The sequence below is a fragment of the Bidens hawaiensis genome, unplaced genomic scaffold (assembly GCF_021521415.1).
Source record: "Bidens hawaiensis isolate Kalapana, Puna unplaced genomic scaffold, B.hawaiensis_p1.1 tig00037007_1, whole genome shotgun sequence".
NCBI lineage: Eukaryota > Viridiplantae > Streptophyta > Magnoliopsida > Asterales > Asteraceae > Bidens > Bidens hawaiensis.
In genome coordinates, this window is record NW_027496458.1 from 38,576 (window position 1) to 65,801 (window position 27,226).

Genomic DNA, 27,226 nt, shown 5'->3' on the forward strand with positions numbered 1-27,226 from the left:
GGAGGTTGAGTTAGGGATAAAACAAATGAATTGATTTGTATTATGAGCTATTTGGGTCGGACTTACTCGTACCCGGATATACCCGACCCGAGTGAAACTCCAAAATTTCACAAAAAGAACGATTTAACACCGGAATTGGGTATTTGGATTTTGGGTAGCAATTGAAGACCTAAACCGAAGGTATAATATCGCTAAAACCCACCGAATACACAATTTCTTATCAATTGAATCACCCACTGTTCATGCTGGCCATCCACTTGCAGGTAGTAAACTCTTTTCGATTTACAATTGCAAGTGTTAAAATTTACCCATGATTGCTTCAATATAGCAACGAATCCAATTTGGCATGGCTACATTGTTTTTAAGAAATGCATACCAACTGTTTGATGAAATGCCTGTGTGAGACTTGCTTGGTTATGCGGCTGCATTTTGTCAAATTTAAATTACCAATTAAAATTTAATAAATAATACAAAATACATTTGACATCAATTATAAAGTTTACTCATTTTTATTTTAACAATTTGTTAAAAGTATATTGCATGGTTAATTTGGTACATCTAATGTCTTAGGTTGAGTAGACTCTGATACATTTTGTTCACTTGGATTTTAAAGTTGCAAGTAGCATCCATAGTTTGTAGCAAGTCTGGCAATCCAGACCGAGTTTATCAGAAGTGACTCATTTTAAGAATTGGGTCATTGTATTTTTTGTGCTAAGCACATAATGAGTATTGAAGACGAAAAATTACCTGCTTAATAAATGCATACCAATTTATCATATTACACAGCCATGCAATCCTGTATTTTTTCATTGAGTTCAATCAGCCGAGTCAATGCTCATGACTTTGATAAAGTCCTCTTCACAGTTATGATCGTCCTTTGCCTTTATGTAAATGTTTTGAGAATTTCTAAAGAGGCAGGCCCTCTACATATTTGTAATATACTAATATACAAGTTATCAGTTATCATCATAGTATCTAGGGGTGTGCATGGATCGGTTTGGGGCGGTTTTGAGCCAAACTCATAGCCATAACTGATATGTCGGTTAATGGAATGGATAACCATAACCATAACCGATCCGTTATGGCGGTTTCGGTTAATCGATTTTGTAGGTTATAGTGAGTCGGTTATGGGTCGGTTAACTGTAACCAAAACAATGTAACTGGACCTAGAAGTTTGGTACCAGTTATTACAAAAGATGACATGACATAATCTAACAAAGTATATAATCCATAATATTAATACCAAATATTCAAAAAAAGAATGACTTTATATAATCCAACAATGAAATCCGAATTAATTTGATAACAAAAGTTGAACCAAAAACATCAAAATGATATAATCCAACAACATGTTTGGTAGAAGTTAATCCCAAACATACTAAACATATTGTTGGTTAAATAAATGGGTCGGTTAAGTTATAGCGGTTATGGATTTATCTTTAACCAAAACCGACCCGTATTTGGCGGTTTTTAAAAATTCATTAAACCGACCCACCGGTTATGTCGGTTATCGGTTAAAATCGGTTCGGTTATGGTTCGGTTTAACGGTTATGGCGGTTAAGTTGCTCACTCCTAATTAGTATCATTCATATTGCCTTAAAGACTGTTTCCTGGTAATTTAATAAAGCTTGAAACTTTAATCGTCTTACACTCTTACCTGATGGTTTCCCTTTTTATTTACCATGACAGCTCTATAGCGGATCATTCGATGCACCGAACATATTTATCCTCATCAATCTTTCATCATTTTGATTCTTTGAAGAAGCTCCAATTAAGTCCAACCCACCTTCTAGTTTTTTCAAGAACCCTAACAGTAGAGACAACCGACGCACCAGATGGCGACTATGATCATCTGTATGCAGACATACCGAAACCCGCTAAGAGCAAGTCTGAGAGAAAACCCTACCCAACACCTATGAAAGTTTTGGTTCAGAGAGCCAAGCAAGAGAGAGAAGCAAGAAAATTACAACCATGCAAACTTCTAGAAGAGCCACCTGATAACGGTCTGCTTCTTCCTGAACTTGTTGGTGTAGCCCATCAAGTTTATCGAGCTAGAGAGTTGATATTATTGGGTTTATCAAAGCTTGTGAATGTTGTTCCAGTTCTTCGATGCAGGTATAACCGTATAAACCAATATACCTTACATTTTCAACCAGCTTCGTTTCATGTAGTTTGATCCATTGATAAGAATCCATTATGCATTTGGTATAAATCATTCAAATTTCATAGTCTATTTGGCCCGTTAAGATAAACCATAACCCAAATTATGTACTGCTTTTCAGCCATTGTTTTGAGGTTCACATTGGCCAAGTAGGGCATGAGATCAGGACTTGCACCGGTCCAAAAAGTGGTCTAAGAAATGCTACACACGTCTGGCGAAAAGGAAGAATTCATGATGTAATTTATTTTCCTAAATGCTACCATCTCTTTGACCGTGTTGGAAAGCCCAGAGTTTTACACAATGAGAGTCGTAAAGTTAAACAACTTCCCGCCATTGTAGAGCTCTGCATACAAGCCGGGCTGAATCTTGAAAACCACCCTACAAAGAGAAGAACCCTACCCGTTTACAGCATAGAAGGTAGAATTGTTGATTTTGAGTCAGAAACAAACTTAGTAGCCATTGAAGATACCACGAATGACTCAAGGTTAGATCTTTCGTTGACCAAAGGGTTGACTTCAAAGGAATTAAGCATCTTGACACTTGATTCATGGTTTGAGATGATATCAGGGGTGCAAAAGATAATGGAAAGATACGGAGTGCATACATGTGGATATTGTCCCGAGGTTCAGGTGGGTCCCAAGGGGCATAAAGTTAGAAATTGTCGGGCGTCGAAACATCAATCTAGAAATGGTATGCACGCGTGGCAAGAAGCGACGGTTTTTGATTTGGTGGGACCCAATTATGTATGGCATGTTGCTGATGTGTCAGGGCCTCCGTTGTCTAATGATCTGAAGAGGTTTTATGGTAAGGCTCCCGCGGTTGTGGAGTTGTGTGTGCAAGCGGGTGCGCCTGTTCCGGGTGAATATAGGAGTATGATGAGATTAGATGTTGTTCCTCCATGTCGTGATGAACTCGATCTTGTTACATGATGTTTGGTTTTACATTTTTGTTGCAGACATGTTACATGTAAAATTGTAGGACTGTGTTAAAATGTAGTTTTATTGTTGTTATTACATTTTTTTGGTTTTTATTACCTTGTTATGTATTATATATAAATAAAAAAATATAGATATAATATGGATATACTCCAGAGCAAGATTTATCACGGATGGTTTTCGTTTTTTTTTGGAATATCGAATCAAGATCAGAAGATTCTAATAAAATGTGCACTGTAAACTTCTAAATTATTAAATATTCAATGGTGTAATGTGATTATGTGACTATTGAAGTTGTTCCTATCAAAAGGTTAATCCATACACCCTTTAAATCTACATCAATGCATACAACGTGACAATCAACCACTTCAAAATAACACATTTACAACACATCTTGATATAACTAACCTGCAAGTCTTTTTTTTTAAAGCTGTATAATTCATATAAAACATGTACATTATTATACATAGTTATTTCATATGTTGTTTGAATTCAGAACTGTCTCTCTATCTCATTTCAGCAATAGCTCTGCTATAAGTGAGACATACATGTACGCTTTTCTATTCGTTTCTATTTTTGGTCATTCTAATAATATTTTTAAATACGACACAAGAATAATCAAGTTTTAGGTTGACATATCTAACCCGTTTAAAAAAAGACTTTGTTTGGGTTGAACTGTTTAGCTAAGCGGGCCATATTTAGGACACGTCAACATGATCAATCAAACAGGTCGACCCACTATCCCGTTTTACTAATTTTTCTACGACCCAACAACCCTATCAAAACATCCAAACCTGATCATCACCCATCAATTCATTAGTCACGTAACACAACTCGTTTAGTTAATTTGGTTAAAGTGTTACACTGAACACGTTTATATTGCACAGTTAACTTATGTGTCATATTTTGACTAAACAATAAGACGGTCATTATTATTTTCTAAAACATTAATAATTTGGAAAGTAATATTTCTAGTTATGTCGATGCATAAGTTGCACACGTAAAATCAAAATCATCAGAAGCCCCAAATAAACAGAATACGAACCCTAATTTCCCCATATATCTCAATTGATCGCATAAAATCATCACCAATCTCCAATGATCATCCAATTCATCTCTCACATAACTGCTACAACGATCTAACAAGCATCCAATTCATCTCGTCAACACACAATTTCGAGGTATGTATGTGTTCTACATCTCTGTAATTTTAACTGTTATAAATTAGGGCTATGTGTTTTAGGTTATATCAAGCGTTGTTTTCACCCGTACCAATTGAAGTAGTTTATAATCAATTATGCAACGTCATGTTCTATTAGTATTAAGTGAAACCCTAGCCACACTGTACCTTAGGTTTTTGTGGAATCAGGTTATTTAGTTGTTGCTGTTAGTTTATCAAATAATAATGTGCAGAGCAAAAACCGAACCTTTAACCGAAATATTAACCAAACTTACCATAACTGAATAAAACTGACTAGGGCTGAGCATGGTTCGGCGCGGTTATTAGGCGAAACCGAAACCAAAGTCATCGGTTTTTTGAATATACAAACCGTTTGGTTTTCGATTATTTTCGGTTTCGGTTTGGTTAATTCGGTTTTCTGATCACCCTTAAATATTAACCAAAATTACCATAACTGAATAAAACTGAGTACTAGGGCTGAGCATGGTTTGGTTCGGTTATTAGGTGAAACCGAAACCAAAGTCATCGGTTTTTTGAATATACAAATCGTTTGGTTTTCGGTTATTTTTGGTTTCGGTTCGGTTATAGTCGATTTCGGTTTGGTTAATTCGGTTTTCTGCTCACCCCTAAAACCGACAGTTATGGTTAATGTGTCTCTGTTAATAAACGTTAACCGAAACTGGACCGAACATTGTATGCTTATGGTTTTCCAAATTCTATATCTCTATTTCCAACTTTTGTACATATGTTTCCAGCTTCAAACATTTACTTCTATGCTGCAACTGTTTATAACGTAGCTTGGAACATCATAATTAAGCTTGGAACCTGGAACTGACATATTTTAGCTTTGAAAATTGAAACTTCAAAATTGAGCTTGGAACACCATAACCGAACAAATTTTAACTAGAACAACTGAACAAAGGAAAAAACATAGAAATACATTGGAAAAATCACAGAACTTAACCGTAATCGATCCATAAACCGACCATTTCGTTATTGTTATGGCTAAGCAGTCTTCCATAACCTGTAACCAAACCTCGGTGATAGTTATTCCCCTATAACTGAACTGGCTTTGCACACCCCTAGTTCTAACCCAGGCAAGTATTGTATATTTATAGGAATTTTGGAAGTTTTAAGAGTATTGTAAGTTTGCTGTTCAAAATAAAATATATATACATGAGTATACATGAATATTATCACTAACTATTTTCCTAAGGTTATTCTCAGCAGGTTGAAGTTTGTTTTTACTTTTTGCAAGTAAGAAGATGGAACATCCTGATGACGATTCACATGGTGTTGGTGATAGTCAGAACAAGCAAGACGATGAGGTATAAAGTTTATCAGTGTAGAAAACATGGATCTTTTTTTTACTATCATTAATGCTTATTATATATTACAGGTATCTCGTCGTGAAGAATTAAAGGAGTCATTAATAGCAAAATTAGCTCTTCGACAAACTAATCTAAATCCCGAAAGACCTGGTTAGTTAGTACTCATTGTATGGAAAACAATTTTTAATTTTTTTCTTTAATTGATTATTGAAATTATTTTAATTGTTTTGCACTAGACTCCGGAGCACTTAGAACATTGGACTCCAGCATCAAGCGTAATACAGCTGTTATTAAGAAACTCAAACAGATCAATGAAGAGCAGCGTGAAAGTTTGATGGATGAGTTAAAAAATGTTAATTTAAGTAAGTTTGTTAGTGAAGCGGTGGCTGCAATATGCGATGCTAAGTTGAAAAGTTCAGACATACAGGCTGCAGTTCAGGTAATTAATACTTATATAATGTTTTAGACACAACTATACAAGGTTTCGTTTTTATTTACTTATATTATTATGTAAATTAGGTCTGTTCATTGCTTCATCAAAGATACAAAGACTTTTCTCCAACTTTGGTCCAAGGGCTCATGAAAACCTTCTTTCCCGGGAAGTCTGCAGAAGACGCAGATGCAGACAGGAATTTGAAGGCCATGAAGAAACGCAGTGCTTTAAAACTTCTTCTAGAACTTTTCTTTGATGGAGTTATAGAAGATGCTTCTGTTTTTGTGACTATTATTAAGGATCTTGCCAGTTTAGAACATTTAAAAGATAGAGATCTAGCTCATACAAATTTGTCTCTTCTTGCTAGTTTTGCAAGACAAGCCAGGTATTTCATAGGACTCCCGCATGCTGGAGAAGATCTTGTTGAAGAGGTGCGTTATCTTTTAGGTTAACTTATTGTATGGTGTATATTATATTCTTTTATAGTGTATTGTTAACTGGAGTTAGTATGCAGTTTTTCAAGGGGCTTAATATCACTGCGGATCATAAGAAGGTATTCAAAAAGGCGTTTCAGACATATTATGATGCAGCAGCTGAACTGCTTCGGTCTGACCATGCTGTAAGTGTTCATATTACCTGGTAACAGTGGAGAAATCTTTTTGTTTGATCAAATGTCTTTTTTCTGTTGTAAATTTGTGAAGTCACTGCGCCAATTAGAGCATGAGAATGCAAAGATTTTAAATGCAAAAGGTGAGCTCAGTGAGGAAAATGCTTCTTCATATGAAAAACTAAGGAAGTCTTATGACCAACTGTATCGGGGTGTGTCCGCGTAAGTTCTATTTAAACGCTTTTTGTACTTTGCCTTTTTAAATTGTTATTCTTTTTAATTTTTTTTTTTAATTTCTGGTGTGTAGTTTAGCAGAAGCCCTTGATATGCAACCACCTGTTATGCCTGAAGATGGTCACACAAGGCTCACAGTAGGTGATGATGTGGCATCTTCTGGTACTGGAAAAGAAACTTCTGTTGCGGAAGCGTTATGGGATGATGAAGATACTAAAAGCTTTTATGAATGTTTACCTGATCTTAGGTTTGTTTTTTTTACATTCATTTTCAAAAGTAGAGATGATGGAAAATTTAATTTTTTATGCTCGTGTTCTTAGAGCGTTTGTTCCTGCTGTGTTACTGGGAGAAGCGGAGCAGAAAGTGACCGATCAATCATCAAAAACACAAGATCAACCAAGTGTAAGTACTTTTAGCAGATCTGACATTTTAAATATCTCCTTGCAACCGTTACACGTTTAAAATTATGCAGGATTCAACACATGAACCTGACCAAGGTCATGACACTGTGGATGTCGCAGTTTTAACGGACGGTAAAAGTGAAAAAAAGAAAGATGAAGATGAAAAAGATAAAGAAAGTACAAAGGAATCAGACAAAGATAATAAAGGAAAGGAAAAGGAAAAAGATGTTGAAGCCGAGAAGGAGAAGCTTAGAGGTCCTGAAGGAACCAACTTGGATGGTTTGTTGCAGAGGCTTCCTGGTTGTGTGAGCCGTGACTTGATTGACCAGTTGACTGTAATACAATTTCCCCTTTTAAAATCTATCCACTTTCCATGTAAGTTTGTTTATTTTATATTTATGTAATTTCAGGTGGAGTTTTGTTATTTAAACTCAAAATCATCCCGCAAAAAGCTTGTTAGAGCCCTGTTTAATGTACCTAGGACATCTTTGGAACTGCTACCGTATTACTCGCGTATGGTTGCCACATTGTCAACTTGTATGAAGGATGTGCCTTCTATGCTTTTGCAGTTACTAGAGGAAGAGTTCAACTTCCTCATCAATAAAAAGGTTTTATTATTAATTTTTCTCTCTTGTATATAATTTCATATTATTTATTACTAATCATTAATATTTCAGGATCAAATGAACATCGAGACTAAGATAAAAAACATTCGTTTTATCGGAGAGCTTTGCAAGTTTAAGATTGCACCATCTGGGCTCATCTTCAGTTGTCTAAAGGTAACTTGAGAAATTTCATTAAACACATTTGAGTGCATGCTGATTCACTGTTTCTTTTGACAGGCTTGTTTAGACGACTTTACCCATCACAACATTGATGTGGCATGCAATCTCCTTGAGACATGTGGCAGGTATCTTTACCGGTACCCGGATACCAACGTGCGTATGGCAAACATGCTGGAAATTCTCATGCGCCTAAAAAACGTCAAGAATTTGGATCCTCGACACAGTACCCTTGTTGAAAACGCGTATTATCTATGCAAACCACCTGAACGATCTGCACGAGTCTCTAAAGTTCGTCCTCCTATGCATCAGGTACTATTATTATTAATTTTATTATTATTATTATTATTATTATTTTGTTACAAGAATATGCGAGTTCATGATATATTATTGACATTGATGTTGAATAATCTTTCGCAGTATATTAGAAAGTTACTTTTCACAGACCTGGATAAGACAGCAATTGAGCAAGTACTGAGACAACTCCGTAAGCTACCATGGAGTGAATGTGAACCGTATTTGTTAAAATGCTTTCTGAAGGTTCACAAAGGAAAATATGGTCAAATTCACTTGATTGCTTCACTAACTGCTGGATTGAGCCGCTATCATGATGAGTTTGCAGTTGCTGTAGTTGACGAGGTTAGTTATTCTTTATATCTTATTATCATTAAGTTTTAGCAGTAGTTGTAAATTATATTCGCATCGCATTATAATATCAGATTTTATTTTACAGGTTTTGGAGGAAATTCGGTTAGGATTGGAGGTAAACGAATACGGGATGCAACAAAGACGAATTGCTCATATGCGGTTTTTAGGCGAGCTATACAACTATGAACATGTGGATTCTTCAGTTATTTTCGATACGTTATATTTGATTCTCGTTTTTGGTCACGGGACCGAAGAGGTACAAGTGAATCTTTTATATGTTGTAATTTGTTATATTTTAATCTGTTTTTTTATCTCTTTAAATAGCAAGATGTGCTTGATCCGCCTGAAGACTGCTTCAGAATCAGATTGATAATCACACTTCTCGAGACTTGCGGGCACTACTTTGGTCGAGGTTCATCCAAGAGGAAACTGGATCGGTTTTTGATTCATTTTCAACGATACATACTCAGTAAAGGTGCACTTCCTCTCGATGTAGAATTTGATTTGCAGGTTAGTTATTCAACCTCTCTCTCATTAACTAATTTAACACACCCGTTATATCATAACTTAATAATTCAATCGTTTACAGGACTTATTCGCTGATTTGCGCCCCAACATGACTCGTTATCTAACCATTGAAGAAGTCGATGCTGCTCTTGTTCAGCTTGAGGAGAATGAACGCACAGTTTTAACTGAAAAGGTTAGCAGTGAGAAGGATAAACCAACTGTTTTAACCACTGCATCTGGAAGCTCGTCGGTCAATGGTCAAGTTGCTGCAAATGGTATTGAAGAAAATGGCGGGGCCCACGAAGAAGGTAACGGGGGATATGACAGTGCATCGCAAGGTAGCACAATGGATCCAGACGGGAATGATGACGAGGACGAGCTTGATGATGAGGCGTGTGACAGCGAGGACGATTATGGTGGTCAAGCTTCTGATGAGGATAATGAATTTCATGTTAGGCAGAAAGTGATGGTAGTTGACCCTGAGGAAGAGGCTGACTTTGACCGAGAATTTAGGGCTCTGATGCAGGAAAGTTTGGATTCAAGGAAACTCGAGTTGCGGGCCCGTCCGACACTAAACATGATGATACCAATGAACATTTTCGAGGGTCCCACGGTCGGAAGGGTGAGTGAGGGAGAAAGTGGCGACGAGGCAGTAGATTACGAGTCTGGAGAACGTAAGGAAGTGCCGGTCAAAGTCTTGGTCAAGCGAGGCAGCAAGCAGCAAACGAAACAGATGTTGATACCGAGCGACTGCTCGCTTGTGCAGAGCACAAAGCAGAAAGAAGCGGCAGAGTTGGAAGAGAAACAGGATATTAAGAGACTGGTGTTAGAATATAACGATAGAGAAGAAGAGGAACTCAATGCATTGGGGAATTTGCCAGCTGGCTGGAGTCAAACTGGTGGTGGTAGGGTGGTTTACAGAGGCCACTCGTGGGATGGTCATGGTGGCAGGTCCGGGTCCCGCCATAGGTACCCACATCATACAGGCGGTGGATATTATTATAGCCGAAGAAAATGAGTATTTTTAGCTAATTATAAAGGGAACGTCTATTGGTGTGTGATAGTCGGGATGTGAGTGTGCGTCGAATCTATATGGTGCCCAACGAGTTTTGAGGCTGTAGCCGAAAGGTCTGCGCTTATGGACTGAATCGGTTTTATTATCCAAGTTTTCAGGTGTATACCCTATGGCAATTGGCAAAAGAAGAAAGTATTGGGGATGCCTATGATCGTATTTTGCTTTGATTCGAGTGAACATATGTTTCAACATGTTAATTAATTATGGTTAAAAAAAACAATGGTGTTACCAAAATAAATCTTTGACAAATGATTTAGGATGTATGCATTCAAAATGAGCTTTTGTTTTCATGTTCACATAATCAAATGCCATCTGGATTAAACAGTTGATTTTATATGTATTTGACTATTTGTACAAAGTATAATGAAAGATGAATAAGAGGACACGTCTGCTAGTGTGTCCACCATTAGAAGACCCTAGAAAAACTTTAAATGTACATGATGATAAAAACTAGTATTGAATTCATCCTCATTTGGATATTTCATATCTTTTGATTAAAATAGTAATATAGTTATACCTCATCAATAATTCGAAAATAATTCATCAGGTTCTCTTTTAACAGTATTATTATTAATATTATTGGGGCCTCTCTAGAGTCTACCTAATTCAACACCATAAACTGTCTATAACCTCTTCAACACCAAATTCAAGACCATAAATTGTCCAAACAAAGTCTACTCTGAAGCTTACATATTTTCATAGACTAATGCAAATCACTTTGAATACATTAGGTGAACAAAGTCGCGTGTTCGATCACGGCCTATCTCATCACAATTCTGTAAGGTGGTGGATTCATAATTAATAATTTACTTTAAAGGTTGCCCCAAAGCGTACGGAAACACCACCCCATGGGGTGTTTTGGGCTCTTTGAAGGTCTGGAGCACTTCCCACAAAGTGCCGGATGAAGGGAAGAGTTTATTTTTAATTTGTGGATTGGTTTAGTTGTATTATTTTTAATAACTAATAGGATAATGATTGGTAGGGGCTGGATCCACAATACCTTTTTCTTATTTTATCAAAAAGTCCATACGATGACGTGACGTCACATGATGCAAAACGCCCTCATAGGGGATCTAGCCACTACACACGGTCTTATATTTAGCGCCAGAAGTTTATCATATGAATATTTGATTATAAATTTATCGATTTAGTTCGGAAATTTGGTTGGATCACATAATTAATATAAAATTAGCTATATTAGAGAACATATAACAAAAATACGTTTATAAGAATATGTAATAAATATAAAATATTACAATTGCTCACTAGGAGTTTAATTTTTTAAAGTGTTGGGTGAGCCATTACATCTGCAACATCCGACCCATCGCATCACAAATATTGTCTGTTTTGCAGAGTTCATAGTACAACTCATGAATTTGTTTTTAATTGTCCAGGTGGAGATTTCCCATAAGGTCACCCATCCTCTTACTAGTCCCACATGAGCACGAGCACTCCTCTCATCCACTAGCATTAAGCCCAAAGCATGTTGACGACTTAATAGGCAAGACATTTACTTATAAACCAAGAATATCTCTGATCTATGACCGATATGAATTTAGTTAGGTTGTACAATTAGTTTATCTTCTATGTATCGTTATAATATCATCAAGACAGGCATTTATAAATGACTTATTTTTCATCTTTACAAATACATGTATTGTACAAATATTCTTAAGCTGTCCTATCAATTATTATCAAATCAGCTTTCTTTAATTTAAGTTGCATAAAAATTGCCGCATTTTATACTATATATATTGATGGTTGATTTGTCACCCACGTAATGTATCTCGCAATATTATTATTTACTCTTATCGAATAATTTATTTTAATATTTTATCATAAACTGACAGCCACGACACCAGTGTTCCAAATGGAATTACTAAAATAATAATAATTAAAGAAACCTAAGATTTGTTTGACGCTAACAACGTAGGAACTGAAGTCTCTAGAATCCAAGGTATCAAAGTATCAATATCCTTAAAAATAGCACAAGACAAGAAAAACATTAACAAGTGTTAATAGTTTTTAACGTATTCGTCAACGTAAAACTCAAAGCCGACTCTTTGGTTTTACCGTTTCTGCCAAATATTTATATTTGGTTTGATATGGTCTGTCGTTTCCGTCGTTTGGTTGTGGCATAAGTACAAAATTTAATATAACTATTGTACTGACTTTAACGCACGGTTACAATTACATATTACATAAATTGTTTAATTATTAATATCAAGTTACGGGTTATTATTTCATTTAACAATAACTTAAATTTCATAAAAAAAGTTAGCGGAAACTAACAAAAACTCCAAAAAAAACAACTTACAAAACCAAAAGGCAGACGAAAAAAACACCAAAAACTCCTAAAAAAACCACCAAAAGGCAAATCGAAAACCTAAACGCTAAAAGAAAATTTTCTAGCGAATTCTAAAGTTGGAAATTAGAAAGTATTTGATCGCGTGCTATCGTTATTGCTTTGTGTATTGTGTTACCTATTTGACTGGATGTGCATTGCAATAAATTGTTTATTTATTAATATTAACTGCTGGCCGTATACTATTATTTATTTTCGAATGGGCAAGGTAGGCTAACTTGTTATAAACGATATATTGAGTAGGTATTGTCAATTTTAAGCTCCAAATCTTAAAATATTAATTTTTAAAATGCGAAATAAAAGGAGGGACCATCCCTAGAAGTTATCGAGTCTATTGGGTTGTGGCCAAATATGTAGTTTTTGCTATGGCACTTGTTAGGTTAGGAACTTAGGATTACCGTATAATATTCATTGTCATCTATTTCTTAACACTTAACGAAATATATAAAGTTCTAAATAATTACCAAATATGAAACTTGAAATAGTGATAACTCAGTAAATAGTATTTTGAAAGTATTTAAGAAAAATCAGTTCAACCATCGATTTGGTATTTTGGTTCACATGTTCAACCATAACTGGCTATAGAAAATAAAGTCGGTTTAAGACTAATCAATGCTAATATACATGTATGCACATAATCACATAGTAACAACACTATTTTGGTTCAGTTCAATCATCGATTCGATTTGGGTACCTGCATTGGGAAGTTCAAGGAAACAAATGCTAGAGGAAGCGCAAAGGTCTAAATATACAATTCACACTCTGGTAGTGACAGGATGTATAAGGATTTAAAGATCAACTTGGTGACAACGTAAGAAAAAGTAAGTCGCATAATTTGTGCTGAAAGGTTTGATGTGCTTGACGGTTAAATTTGAACATCACAAATAGTTCATATACTTACAACAGTACAACCATGAGTCCCAGCTTTGAAATGAGCACTCATATTGAATAATTTTGTTACTAGGTTACTCAAGACGTTAAGAGGGTGTGACCATATATGAATTATTGCTGACTGACTGACTAAGTCAACGCATTTCCTACAAATTCGAGAAGGTTATAAAATGGAAAAGTTAAACCGACTTTATATTAATGTGATAATCGCTCGGCAATGGAATGTCTTTGTCTATTTTTTTCCGATGGGGACAATTGTTTTACTTCAAGAATTGATAACTGTTGCAAAGGGAGTTAAGAACTCGCCTAGTTTTAAGCGCCACTTACCATCTCTAGATGAATGGGCGTAGTGAAAACATGATACAAACGTTGGAAGACATGTTATTATGCTAAGGTCACATGTAATTGATTTTGGTTGGATTACCATACAACAACTAACACTCCAGTTTCAATGCACACCGTTTGAAGTATTGTACGGACGCAAATGTACAAAGTGTATACTTAGTAGATATTGGAGAAAGTCGATTGTCAAGACCCGGAATTCCAAGTAGAAGACAAGGTACAATTGAAAGTGTCCCTTATGAAAGGTTTAGTGAAATTCTAGAAGAAATGGATGTTAAGTTCTAGTTACATTGGACCATTTGAGATGATAAAAATAATTGGTAACCTTAAGAAGTGTTCATCCTATGAGACTTGTTCAACAAGCGTATAACCCTTGGCAAGTGTTTAGTGAGACTCTCAAAGACACACTCCATGTGTCTAACCTTAAGACCACGCGTAGTGATAACTAAGCACAACCAGTCGTTTTCTGACACATGACAATAGGTAGTTTTGCAAAAGTAACGTAGTTGTAAAATGACTCGTACTAAACTCAAAACTATGTGGTGTCGTTATGGTATCTAAGCATGTGATTAGGCAAAATTTCTGTTGTATCTACAACATTCCAACCCAAAACTAAACTCACAACTAAGAGTCCAGGAGTGGTGGTGTTACTATTCCCCTCGTTTTAAGGTGGTTTTCCTTTTAAAACTCTTATCACTAGATTCACTACGCGTGTTCTTGTAATATAACTATACAACCCTAGCTATCGCACTAAAAATGTTAATTTTATGTATATATATACAAATAATATTTTTATTAAAACGGACAATTTAATGAAAAAAAAGGAAAAAGCTCACGTGTTTTTTCATCACACCACCTCTTCCTGATATCCAAAAGCCCACCCCTGCTACCTGACAACTCCCTCGTTTCTCTCTCACTCTCTCTCTCTATATATATATTCTTTAATCTTTATTATTCATCTCTCTCTCTCTCTCTCAAGTCCGTTACACACACAGTTAAGTTAGGTGTGTTGTTGTGTGTGTAACAAATCATACACACACACAGAGTTTGTTAGATTTCAGTTACGATATATATAATTATACACTTACTTACACCTTTCACTGTACTGTTTCACTTGATTGAAACCGGATACACAATATATATATATATGACGTCATTTGTTCTGATTCTGATTGAATATATAATCGTATAGCTAGCTTGTTTGAATATCGCTTCTAACGCGTTCGAAGATCATGTTGGATCTTAATGCTGATATCTGTGATCGTCAATCGGAGATTCATTCTGCTACTTCACTTTCCTCTGACGTATTCAACGTAGCAGTAGTAGATGACGAAGAAGACGCTGCATCGTGTAATGCTAATAATAATAAGCACTTATTCCTTATTGAAACTGATCGATCATCTCTAGGTTTAATTACGCGGCAGTTTTTTCCGCTTTCCGGTTATTTGAAACCGGAGGAGTTAAATTCTCGATTAACAACGCCGCCGTTGCCGTCGGCTAATTACTCTATGCATAGGGCGGACTGGTTGAATTTGAAGGTTGTGGAATCCGGACCGGTGATTGGGAACGTGAAACCGGTTCAGGTTCAGCAGCAGAAGGTGAAGAAGAGCCGGCGTGGACCGCCGTCTAAAAGCTCGCCGTACCGTGGAGTGACGTTTTATCGTCGGACCGGTCGTTGGGAATCGCATATATGGTGTGTGCTACTATTATTGGTTGATCTTTATATATTATTTTCTTTCTCATTTAGGAATGTTTTGCTTTTTTTCTAAAAGTTGAAAAAAGTACAAACGTCTAGGGGTGTGAGCCGAGCTCCAGTTGACTCATTAGCTTTTTTCTATACCTTGAGATTGGCTCGTGAATCGTTTTCTCAAGTTTAAGTTCGATTCGTTTATTATTTATTAGTTAACTTAAATATGTTTTTAATTAGTTTTATATATTTTGAGAAAAATCTTAAACGAGCAAGTGCTTGGCTGTGCGGTGTGAAATTAATATAGAGAACTCCAAAAGAGGTATAAGTTGAAATAGACAAGGTACGTTAAGGCTCGACAAGCCTAAACAAGCTTGAACTCGAAATTATACACGAGTCGAGCCAGAGTGGTTTCAGGCTCAAGCTTGAAATTAAACAAGGCAGCTCTGCCGGACTTGAACTCGATTTTTAAGTTATAAACAAGCCTAAGATCGAGCCAAGCCATATCCAGAGTCGAGTTGGTCGATTTTGGCTCGGTTACAAAAATGAGCTAACTTAGCTCAGGTTATTTCAAATCAAATTTTCTTAGCTAGTTTTATTTGAGCATTTATTGAGCGAGCCCGAGCTTTTTGAACAACCCTATGATTTATAATCAAACGGGTTTTATTTGAGGCTTGAGATTGAAAAAGCTCGGCTCGTTTCGAGCTTTTTATTGATTCAATTCTGAGTAGCTATCAAGCAGTTCAACTCGTTTACTGCCAACATCTTACCGGTTGACTACTGTTTTCTCCATGTGCATCACTAGTAGAGCGGTACAATATGTAAATGCACATCTAGCCTGATCTCAATTATAAGAACTCCTTGTTCGAAACTTCTAATTTGATTGGCAATTATCCGAGTGCTTTTTCTTGTCTTGTTTGATGATATTAGAATCTAATTCTTCGCGTTTATCTGTTCAGGGATTGCGGGAAACAACTGTATTTAGGTAAGCATGCTTGATATCCTAATAGTTTAAAACTTGCAAGATGTTTATGCACTAGTTTATGAATTATGTTAACTGTAACTTTGTATGATTATAGGTGGATTTGACACTGCCCATGCTGCTGCTAGGTGAATGTTAATTTCCAGTGACAAATTTAATCTGGTAATCATTATACATTTGCAATCTCGGTTCTGACTTTACGTAAATTAACTTTTAGAGCCTATGATCGGGCGGCAATCAAGTTTCGGGGAACTGATGCTGATATAAATTTTGATTTAAGTGACTATGAGGAAGACATGACTCAGGTTTGTGGTGGTTACTGGTTAGTATTAATACTCCATGATCATTACAAGGTTTAATTTTCCCTAAATGACAGATGGAGAGCTTATCAAAAGAAGATTTTATTCATGTGCTGCGCCGACAGAGTAATGGATTCTCACGAGGAAGTTCGAAATACCGAGGTGTGACCCGTCACAGATGTGGTAGATGGGAGGCTCGCATGGGTCAACTTCTTGGGAAAAAGTAAGAATTCATTGCTTTAACTATTAGATAAATGGTTTAGGGAGGTGTTTTAGTCAATAAGATTAACATGCTTGTTTGCAGGTACGTTTACCTTGGATTATATGACAGTGAAGTAGAAGCTGCAAGGTTCATGGAATTACACTACTGATTTTTATTTAACATCTGAAATATGTATCCTAATCTTTAATTTCTTAACTAAATCCAGGGCTTACGACAAAGCTGCTATTAAATGTAACGGAAAAGAAGCTATCACCAACTTTGATCCAAGCACATATGGGGCAGACATAGATTCTTTAGGAAGAGATGAAGGTATTATTGAATTGATTGCTTATGATCTTTGTAGTTTGGTTCTCTTTCTCAACTTATTGATGAGAGTATACATCTATTTAGTATTTACTCATGTGTTCTTTCTATGCAGGTTGTTACAGCAATCTTGATCTCAACCTATGGGTTTCTCCCACAAAGCGAAATCATGTTCAGAACCTGGATGTCGGTTCTGTGAAACGTCACAAAGCAAAATCATCCTCTTTTGATTTTCAGATTGGGGGCCTTGCTGTGGGTGGGCAATCCCATTACGATCCAACAGCCACAGGTCAACACACTCTTGTATGGCCTATCATGTATTCCAGTATGCCCATTACCTCTGCTGCAGCATCATCAGGATTCGTTTCTTCAGTTACCAGGTTCAAAGACCCCCATTTTTTATCAAACACAAACATGCAGAACAAGACTTCTCAATACCAGTACAACTAGACTTGGCTTTTATTGACGATCTGCTAACTGTACAAACGCTGATGTCACCGTTTGTTTTGACGTTATAAAACTTTCTGGTTCACATAAGTGTGTTGTAGCGTGAGACCTAAAGTTTGATTCTTATTTTTGACAACATAATATGCATAATTTTCAAGTTTCACTAGAGCATACGATCATAAACATAAAATATACCTGAATTGAAGACGATTGAAAATGAGCAACATTCTTCTCAGGGCTTCTGAGTGGGAGATTAGGTTTAAATATGTAAACATAAGAGAAATTCATCTCTTTTGAAAACACAAACAAATGGATATGCGAATGAAGTGTTCATTTCATTTAATTGAATTTAATTTAATCAAACCAGAGAAGTTAGAAAGGTGAATAATTTACATTCCAAATACCCGGGTGTATACATCGCCAGAACTGGGCATCTGGTGCATAAATTCACCATACCCAGGTAACAATTTCTCCATCCGTATTCTCTCATTCCTCTGAATCTGTTCGTGCAAGCCCCCTGCTTCATTTCTACTGTTTACTTGTTGAGACTCGTCCAAGTGCAGCTGCTGCTGATACCCATTTGTGATATGACCATTTGTAAACTTTGGCTGTGAGTACTGCTGTTGCTGCGTGTAGCTCTGGTGGTGCTGATCTACAAGCCTGGAAGTGATATCGCCATAATAGTTATCTCGTGGAGAAAACTGCGGTGTGTGGTGTTGTTGCATGAAGGATGTTTGGGAAAACTGAGGCTCGTGATGATGGTGCGGGGCAGATGCAGATTGTTGTTGTGTCAAGAGCCAATCGAATGAGCCTGACCTCGTGTCAAAAGATGATGATTGGCCTCTTCCAACAACCATCATGGAAGGACCGGTGAAACCATCACTCGTTTTGCTTAGATCCCCTGTTGATGGCAAATGATAACGACTATTTGGCAAAGAATTCTTCACATAACTACCTGAAAGAATTACAGTTAAGAGAGTAGTATTAATCTCATGACATCATAAAATTGTCTGTTTTAGTAATACAGACATTTGACCAAGTCAAAACACTTTTGACACAAATAGATCATAATCACAAGAATAACAAATACATATGTATGGAGACGATGGATAATATCACATACCAGAATTCGCAGAAACAACCTGCTCGGTTCTCATGCTTGAGGGAAACCCAGGAGGCGGTTTGGAGAATCCTGGTGGTATTACGTTCTGAGCCCTAGACCCTTTCATTACAAAATAATAGTAATTCAGAAACAATAAACATAAACACATTATATATACATGTTTGTATGCATGCATCATGTACATGAATTGATAGGCATACCTTGATACTGTGGCTTATAGACACCGTCTTGAATCTCCCAAGAATCTTGAAAAACAGAAAATCTTCCTAACTCTTGATTGCTATGTCCTTTTTCGTTTGCAAAAGAAAATCTTGATTGATCACTGTTTTGAAAACTCCAAGAAGAACTATGTCCTACATCTTTCCGTTCAAACAATCCGGCTACACTATGAGGCAAAACCGAATCATCACACCCGTCAAAATCCATAGACAGTATATTAGAGATTATACTGCTTTCTACAGCAGCAGAATTTTCATCATTATCCACACGGCTATCATCATCAAGCCTTCTCAAATGCTCTACTATTTCTTCATTAGAAAAAGATCTAGACCCTCTATATATCCTATCTGACTTGGTCAAACTTCCAAAACTATTCCCATCATATCCATCATTCAATACAGGTTTTGTACATGTGGACTGTTTTAAGGCTTCATCTGCATAACTATTTACACCAAAACCGTTTTGACTACTAGACTCCGTTTGCCACCAAGCTTGATCACTATAACTCTTAAATACCTCAACAGGATAAGAAGAATCTAAAGATTTTTGTTTATCTAGTGTCGAACCAGATGGTTCTTTTATAATGTTAGTGTCCTTAAGTGTTGGATCGGCTGGTTGAGAAGCTTCCCTAAAAGGCTCACTATAAGTTGATGATTTTGATGACACTATATCTGAATCTCCAGTCTTATCATTGATGCATACAGAAGACAAATCAGAACATAAGCTCGGTATCTGCACTTGTGATACCGAGCTAATATCTTTATCTAAACCTGAATTATGTGACCTCCCAACAATATCTACAAAACTTGTCATGTGTTTGGATGATTTAATTACTCCATCTTTGTCCTTAGAGCAATGCAAGTGATCACCAGAAGCTACTGCAGCATATGCTACATCCTGAATAACGGCAAAGAAGTAACAGTTTTGAAAATTTGGGCAAATTTTAGTCAGTCTTGAAATAATTACCAAAAATTTTCTTACTCTAAGTGTACTGCTAAAAACAGGCTCTTGAGCAGGAGCACTGCGATTGTGCAAATGTTCATCTACAGGCGGTGGCAACATACTTCCTGAACGGTTATGCAAATATTGGGTGGCACCAACAATTTCCTGAACTCTATTCCTGAAATATAAATGTTTTGACAAAAGTGACTTTAGCAAATACAGTAGTAAGAATAACTACTGATTATCTAAGCAAAAATAACACTGATGAAACTTTAGCAAGTAATACCTAGTATGAACTGCAGCTGTTTCATCTTTGCCAAAACTATCTTCTTCAGCACCAATATTATGCAAATATAAACAAGCAACATTGTTGCAGGGCTGACCAACCAAAAGAAACAAAAATCAGCTTCCGTAATATTTAGGGTAAAAAATGGATTGATAGTCATTTGATACAGTTAACATGTAGCATCTCATATATACCATATTCCTTAACCATGCATGACAGTACTTTGCTGTTCCAAATGATGCTCTGCAGAAGTCGAATTTTCGTTAGTAGTTAAACATATACAATGCCAAAAAACGGCCCAGAAAATATAAGTTTAAGAGGTATATAAGGTCATGTACTTACCTTAAATACCTACCATCCAGCACATAGCCATGCACAGATTGAATGCACCGCACCGCATCTTCCTCCTTTGCAAATGTAATATATCTGGGAATATAAAACGTATGACAGATTTAATGAGTATGATTAATAATAGACTAATTTAAGTTTATAGGCTGTAAAACATACACACTACAAGTATCATTGACAAACTGCTGAACAGTCCCACCAGCCGTCCGAGAAAGAGAAACCTTGGTAACCTTCCCATATTGCCCAAAATAATCTTTCCGCTGCAACAACTACACACAACAAAAATAATTCAATAACAATTTTATATAAAATTTTTAAAGGTTTCATAAACAGAAACATACATCTTCATCAGCTAGACTGAGAGGCAGCCCGATAATATAGGCCAATTTTCTCTGAATTACTCTAACATTGCTAAGGTCTTTCTTCACCTCAGTTGGTTTTTGCTTGGCTTTTGGCTGCTTTTGTTTTCTATTAGTATTATTGCCAGCAACCCTACATAAGTGACAAGCTTTATTAATCTTAAGGTAAAATGTACCAATACTATAAAAAAATTAACAAGATTCGAAAAGTAAATTAACCTCTGAAAATTAGATTCCAACCCGACACTTCTATCTTTATCATAAGCCGTGCGACAAGCAGGACACCGTCCCTCCGTTGCATCCTTCTCTGCCATGTCCATAATATGATGCCAACACCAAACACACACCTGCAATGATAAGGTAATTCAATTTGATTGCATACAGTAAAACAAACCTTACCACTAGTAGTCCACTATAAACCTAATTTTCTTGCATACAATACTTCACATTAATTAAGCCCATAGTTGTTAAAAGCAATCACCCCTTGCACCTAAGCACAATTTGCAGGCGAAGCAAGGCAATTGCGTTTTAATTCTCCAGGTGATGGTTCAGGTGTGATCGCGCAGATTCCAGTGAGATTCACATATTCCGGGGAGTTTGGACCAAATTCTTTAAATTCCCGCAAAATTCACAGTTTCTGGAGAGTTTGGACCAAATTCTCTGAATTCCGGCAAGATTCACGGATTCCGGGGAGTTTGGACCAAATTCTCTAAATTCCGGCAAAGTTTCTGGAGAGTTTGGACCAAATTCTCTAAATTCCGGCAAGATTCACAGATTCCGGAGAGTTTGGGACAAATTCTCTAAATTCCAGCCAGATTTCTACTTTTATTTAAGGAAAACCAAATTTCTAAGCTAATACACCAATATTTTACTAAACTTTTGGTACTAATAAGATGATATTAAATGTTATATAGTTACATAATAGCTTTTGTTTATTTTATTTAAAGAATAGTACTATTTTTCTAATACATAATATATTTAACCTTTTTTTCCGCAGACCCTCACTTTTTTTGCCCCTAGGCTCCAGGCGATGCCTATGCGCCTTTGATAACTATGTAACAAACTTATTCAACATCACACACATAGCAACACAAGACACCAATTATTATTATTTTTTTAAAAAGAGTTAGTTAAAAGCAAACCTCGTAACCACATTTGCAAGGCTTCAACTGTTGATCAGTCCAATCCATCTCTTCGGCACACAACGGACACCTCTTCTCCTCTTCACTCATACTTGCTCTAAAACCACATCACCAGAAAACAAATTATCATAAACCTAATAGACTAATACAAAAACAACACACATTCTCTACTAAAACCCTAGGTCCTCAATTCATAAACCTAAAACCTCTAGGTACACATCAAATCCACTAATCCACATCACATTCACCAAAACTAGCACTAGATCTAGCGTATATCCACACCGCATTCAATAATAAAACACACGCTTTCAGTGACATATACATATATTGCCATTTATAGTAAATAATAAAATGAATGCGAATGATATGTGAGAACGAATTGAAACTGTTTGACGGAACGGAATAGGTGAACGAACTTACATTGATTGATTGAACGGAATGATGAAGCAAACGGATGGATTTGTGTGTGGAGATTGAAGGAAGTGAATAATAATAATAATAATAATAATAATAATAATAATAATAATAAGAGTACGGCACCAAGAATTGAAAACCACAGGATTGAGACGAGCTTTTATGAGGATGGGGCTTTATTATGCTTTTATTTTTTTTATTTCTTTTATCTTATTTTCATTTATCGACTCCTATTATCCTATACTATGCTTGCTTTTCTCAATTATTAGATGACTTTGAAATATATTATTTTTTTGTTTGAATTTATAACATGGTTGATTGATTTATTTTTCTTTTAACCGATTGTTTATTAATTTTAGTTGTTTGTGAGACTTCAATCAAATATCTTTCAAACTATTTTATTTAAGGTGTTTAAAGGTTTTGTCTTTGTCAATTGACCATCATTACGTTAGTTGATTGGTTGGGTTTAGGTTCAAATACATAGTTTTTTAAAATTATGAAGTCGTAGAATGGGTATCGAATGAACTCCGATTAAACTCAAACTAGTGGCATTGGAACTGTCTTATCTAGTTCTACGATATTTAGGTTTTCGTGTTTCGATTTCTAGCTTGCATATTTTAGATTTTTTGTTTAGGTTATTGTGTTTTTTTTTAATTTCTCATTGTGTTTTTCGTTTGTACTACTCAGCCGTGTGTTATATTTTATAATTCATTGTGTTTTTGTATCATTCTAGATTTAAAATACTGTGTAGGTAACTTGACCATATAGTTGATATTTTTATTAAATGTTTAGTAATAGCATAATATTTTAGGTGCATTTGAAAATCTGTTTTTTGAATTAAACGTACTGTAAATTACTAGGTTATTGTTGTATGTGTTAAATTAATTTATTATGTGTTAAATACATGTATATTACACAAATCTAATAAATGTCAAGTATTTATGAGTTATTAAAACAATATTTAGGTAGTAATAATTATCTAGTTCAATGAAAGATTTATGAATTAAAAACCTTTACAGCAATGTTTTTTTTTTTTAAATTTAATTTACCAGTCTGGATTATTTAATACTTAATTGAAGAAAAGATGAAAGTATATTTGTGATTTAACTGGAAAAAAGAAAGGAAACAACCGAAAACAGTTTAGAAAGATGACCTGCGACATATTATTATTTAGTATATTTATTATTACATATAAAATGTTAATGATGTTTACATTTTGTTTTTGTTGTATCAAAGGTATCTTGTATATTATTTTTATATAAGACCAATAGCACATTCTTAAGACCCTAGCCAGAAGATCGATCTATCTTTTGGTGTTACAAAAAGGCGAGCCTAATTAAATAGCATTGTCACTTTTCATGTAATTGGTTATATAATTTTATTCATATATTATCACGTTGTTCTAGTTTAGCCCAATAGCACACGAATGTTTATAAAGTTCAAAATATGTATGTTATTATATTTTGCTATATGTAACTTAGGAATTAAAAAAATATTATAAATAACTTTAAAGAGAGATTTCACTTATATTATCTGTCTAGCTCATCGAAAGACGGTAGCCTCTCAAAAACATATGATATGATATGCATTGTGTTGAACCTTTAATTCAAAACAACGCATTAAACATTTAATTTGAGTTCGTTTAAAAGATATAGAGTAAACTTTTTTTAACTTGTAGTAAGAGAGGGGTACGGATTCAATATTTGTAAACAGAAAAGACCCATTTGATTATAGTTTTCATTTTCTAATTGGTTTTTATTAATTTTTAATCGTCTTATTTTATTTATAATCATACCCTTATTTTTGAAGCCCAATCACCCATTTAGCCTCTTAATTTACTCTCTTGGTTTGATCTACTTAATCTTATCCCCTTGTTTACACAAAACCAATTTCTTAATTTGTTGCTAGTCGCACGTCGCCTAACCATAAAATTGATTCCCCAATTTATTGTCGAGTCAACTATCCACCAAATCCATTTCGACAACAGTGTTAAAAACAATAAATCGGATACACAAGCGACCATTAGTTCAACATTGATAACAATCACTTTTAGTCATCGTTCCACTAAAGTAGTGTGCCCTGATCTCTCCTCCATGTTGGCCTCACGCCCATCACGAGCAACCTAAAACATCCACATTGAAATCTCATTTATACTTATACACAAGCCAATGGCCACTTAACTTAGTGGCATCTGATGTCTATCCTCATTAAATTGAGATGAGTTTGGATCCTACAAAGTAGACAATAGATGGATTTTAGAAGTAGAATTTAGGGGATTTGTGTTCGCTGTTAAAACAACTATACTTATGCATTGGCGAACCTACGCTACAAGCAGGGCCGGCCTTTAGAGAGGACGGGGTGGTCGACGGCCCCCGGCCCGACACCCCGTTAGGCCAAAAAAAAATTTATTAAAAAAAAATTATATATATTTTTATGAAAGCCAAGATGTATATTTAATGTTTAAACTCAATTACATAACAACAAGTTTGGCTTAGTGGCAAAGATGTATTATTCTCAACCAAAAGATTATGGGTTCTAGTCTCATTTGGAACATGTTTAAGTCTTTTTTATATAAAACTTTTTTACACAACCCAAATTATAACCAAGTATGCCTATTTAAAAATTATTATTAAGCCAAGCAAGGTAGGCATAATGCCCAACCCAAAATAATAATAAAATATTATAACGGCTTAATGCCCTAAGTCGGAATTATACTCGATGAATATAAAAAGAGAGAAAATATATAACAAAGAAAATAAAGAAAAGAAAGATGAAAATATATATGTGAATATATATATGTATATGATTATTCTTTGTTATAAAATATATTATTTAAGTGTAATGAGTATATTTAAATAATAAAGAAAATACGTTTCTTAAAGAAGAAGAAACGTCGGGTTTTTAAATATAAACTAAAGGTTTATAAACATTACTTTTTAACTAAAGGTTTTAAAGTAAAAGAAATAATGAACTAAAGGTTCATCTAGATGATAAGACTAAAGGTCTTAAGCCGGATCGTGTATCCAACTAATGAATGTTATACTCGTACTATAGGTGCGAGATAGCGAAGAAAGACTAACGGACGGTGTTGGAAGGCGATCCCACTTTTACAAACTTGTTTTCAAACAAACAAATGTGTTACGTGTAAAACTTTACATGAGGCTACGTGTCTCTAAAAACATTATAAATAAGAGTATAAGCCAGCCCTCAGGCTATGATATACGTTTGTCTGGATCCTTACATATGTGGAATGCGGTGGGCACATCGCACCACGCTTGGTCATGACCTCCAGCCACGATGGGTCGGACCTAAGTTACAGTGGGGAATGGCCATGTGTATATTTATGGTACCTAAGTTATGTCATAAACGCTGCGGTGTTTCGCTGAGGTGACCTAGTGCAGAGACTCAAGTTTATAATGATTGTTTTAACTTGATTATTCCTAAGCCAAGATGAGTCGAGACTTACGTGGTCTCGAGGGGTAATTAAGTAAAGAAAATATTTTTAGCGTCAACATATTCACCAGCATTCGTTGCTGACGTATTTTATTAACATTTTGCAGGTAACCAAGGTTAGAGCTTGCAAGACGAAGAAGCTCAAGAATCCGATGGCTCGGATAATTTTGTGTAATTATTAAAATATAATAGTGTTGTAAACTATAAACAAGTAAAATACTAAACGAGACTTTTGTCTTGTCTTTTGTAATGTAAATATTTTATATTATCGATCCTAATGTTTTTATAAAGACTTCCGCATTAACCCGCAACTCTGATTTATTTACAAATATGGTACCAACTATGGTTCACACTCCTAGGCCTATAATGGGGGTGTGACAGGTTGGTATCAGAGCCATCGATCTTAGCAAATTGGGTATCATAAAACAATACCCAAGCTTCGATCCAAGCATAGGAAATATTTAATTGATTATTTGAATAGGGATAAGATTGGTTGGTAACCTTTTCTTTCCCTCTCTTCAATCTAAACCACCTTGTCAAAGATGTCATACGAGAATCTAATGAAGTACTATGATAATGAAGTAAGAAGAGCAAGGAAGTATTATAAGTTTCCACAAGGAATCATGAGCAAGGATTACTTTGAATCATTCTTCAACGAGGAACACAACCAAAACCCCAATCCAAGTCCGATCTACCACCTAGACAACACCCCACATGAAGTGTACCAAGCACCGAGACATTCAAGTTATCACCCAACGAGTCTACTGATGTACCAACCATCCGAGATCCCGACTTACCAACCATCCGAAGAGCCACAACACTACCCGACCGAATATTTGCCAAATCCTCATCCTACGTATGCTTTCCTCTCAAATATCCCAATTAAGGAGGAACCAAAGTCTTCTTCATCATCCGACTGGATGGAATGTCATTCCGACCAACGAAGGTGACATACCGGCACTTCAACTACGGATACTGCTAATTCCCACATCAACAAGGAAGGATCATCTAGCAAACCCAAGATGAGAGTTACAATGCCATATGAGAAGATCCACATGCCGGCAATGACCGAAGAAGAACTTGAAAAAGAACCGGAGGAGGAAACGG

General features: G+C 35.6%; 4 protein-coding genes across 4 annotated transcripts; 3 read left to right on the plus strand and 1 right to left on the minus strand.

Moving 5' to 3' along the window:
- Positions 1-1,692: 1,692 nt before the first annotated feature.
- On the plus strand, positions 1,693-3,174 carry LOC143588957 (APO protein 3, mitochondrial-like). Its single transcript, XM_077069839.1, has 2 exons — positions 1,693-2,115; positions 2,283-3,174. The coding sequence occupies exons 1-2, from the start codon at positions 1,709-1,711 to the stop codon at positions 3,088-3,090; spliced, it is 1,215 nt and encodes a 404-aa protein (XP_076925954.1). The 5' UTR covers positions 1,693-1,708; the 3' UTR covers positions 3,091-3,174.
- A 1,060-nt stretch (positions 3,175-4,234) lies between these two features.
- LOC143588952 (regulator of nonsense transcripts UPF2-like) lies at positions 4,235-10,440 on the plus strand. Its single transcript, XM_077069833.1, has 17 exons — positions 4,235-4,277; positions 5,507-5,604; positions 5,676-5,757; positions 5,844-6,046; positions 6,127-6,471; positions 6,555-6,659; positions 6,742-6,869; positions 6,955-7,128; positions 7,202-7,283; positions 7,354-7,617; positions 7,693-7,890; positions 7,960-8,061; positions 8,125-8,376; positions 8,485-8,703; positions 8,798-8,968; positions 9,037-9,222; positions 9,302-10,440. Exons 2-17 carry the CDS (start codon positions 5,542-5,544, stop codon positions 10,235-10,237), a joined length of 3,510 nt encoding a protein of 1,169 aa, XP_076925948.1. The 5' UTR covers positions 4,235-4,277; positions 5,507-5,541; the 3' UTR covers positions 10,238-10,440.
- Positions 10,441-11,340: 900 nt separating this feature from the next.
- Positions 11,341-18,026, plus strand: LOC143588961 (ethylene-responsive transcription factor RAP2-7-like). The gene is made up of 9 exons (XM_077069842.1): positions 11,341-11,383; positions 13,245-13,285; positions 15,122-15,585; positions 16,539-16,564; positions 16,659-16,689; positions 16,779-16,866; positions 16,938-17,083; positions 17,289-17,392; positions 17,502-18,026. The coding sequence occupies exons 1-9, from the start codon at positions 11,341-11,343 to the stop codon at positions 17,834-17,836; spliced, it is 1,278 nt and encodes a 425-aa protein (XP_076925957.1). The 3' UTR covers positions 17,837-18,026.
- Positions 18,027-18,117: 91 nt separating this feature from the next.
- LOC143588953 (uncharacterized) lies at positions 18,118-22,743 on the minus strand. Its single transcript, XM_077069834.1, has 11 exons — positions 22,253-22,743; positions 21,330-21,457; positions 21,093-21,243; positions 20,911-21,020; positions 20,746-20,829; positions 20,598-20,646; positions 20,404-20,495; positions 20,157-20,295; positions 19,157-20,072; positions 18,957-19,055; positions 18,118-18,788 (listed from the first exon to the last, which is right to left on the minus strand). The coding sequence occupies exons 1-11, from the start codon at positions 22,340-22,342 to the stop codon at positions 18,223-18,225; spliced, it is 2,424 nt and encodes an 807-aa protein (XP_076925949.1). The 5' UTR covers positions 22,343-22,743; the 3' UTR covers positions 18,118-18,222.
- Between the last annotated feature and the right edge of the window lie 4,483 nt (positions 22,744-27,226).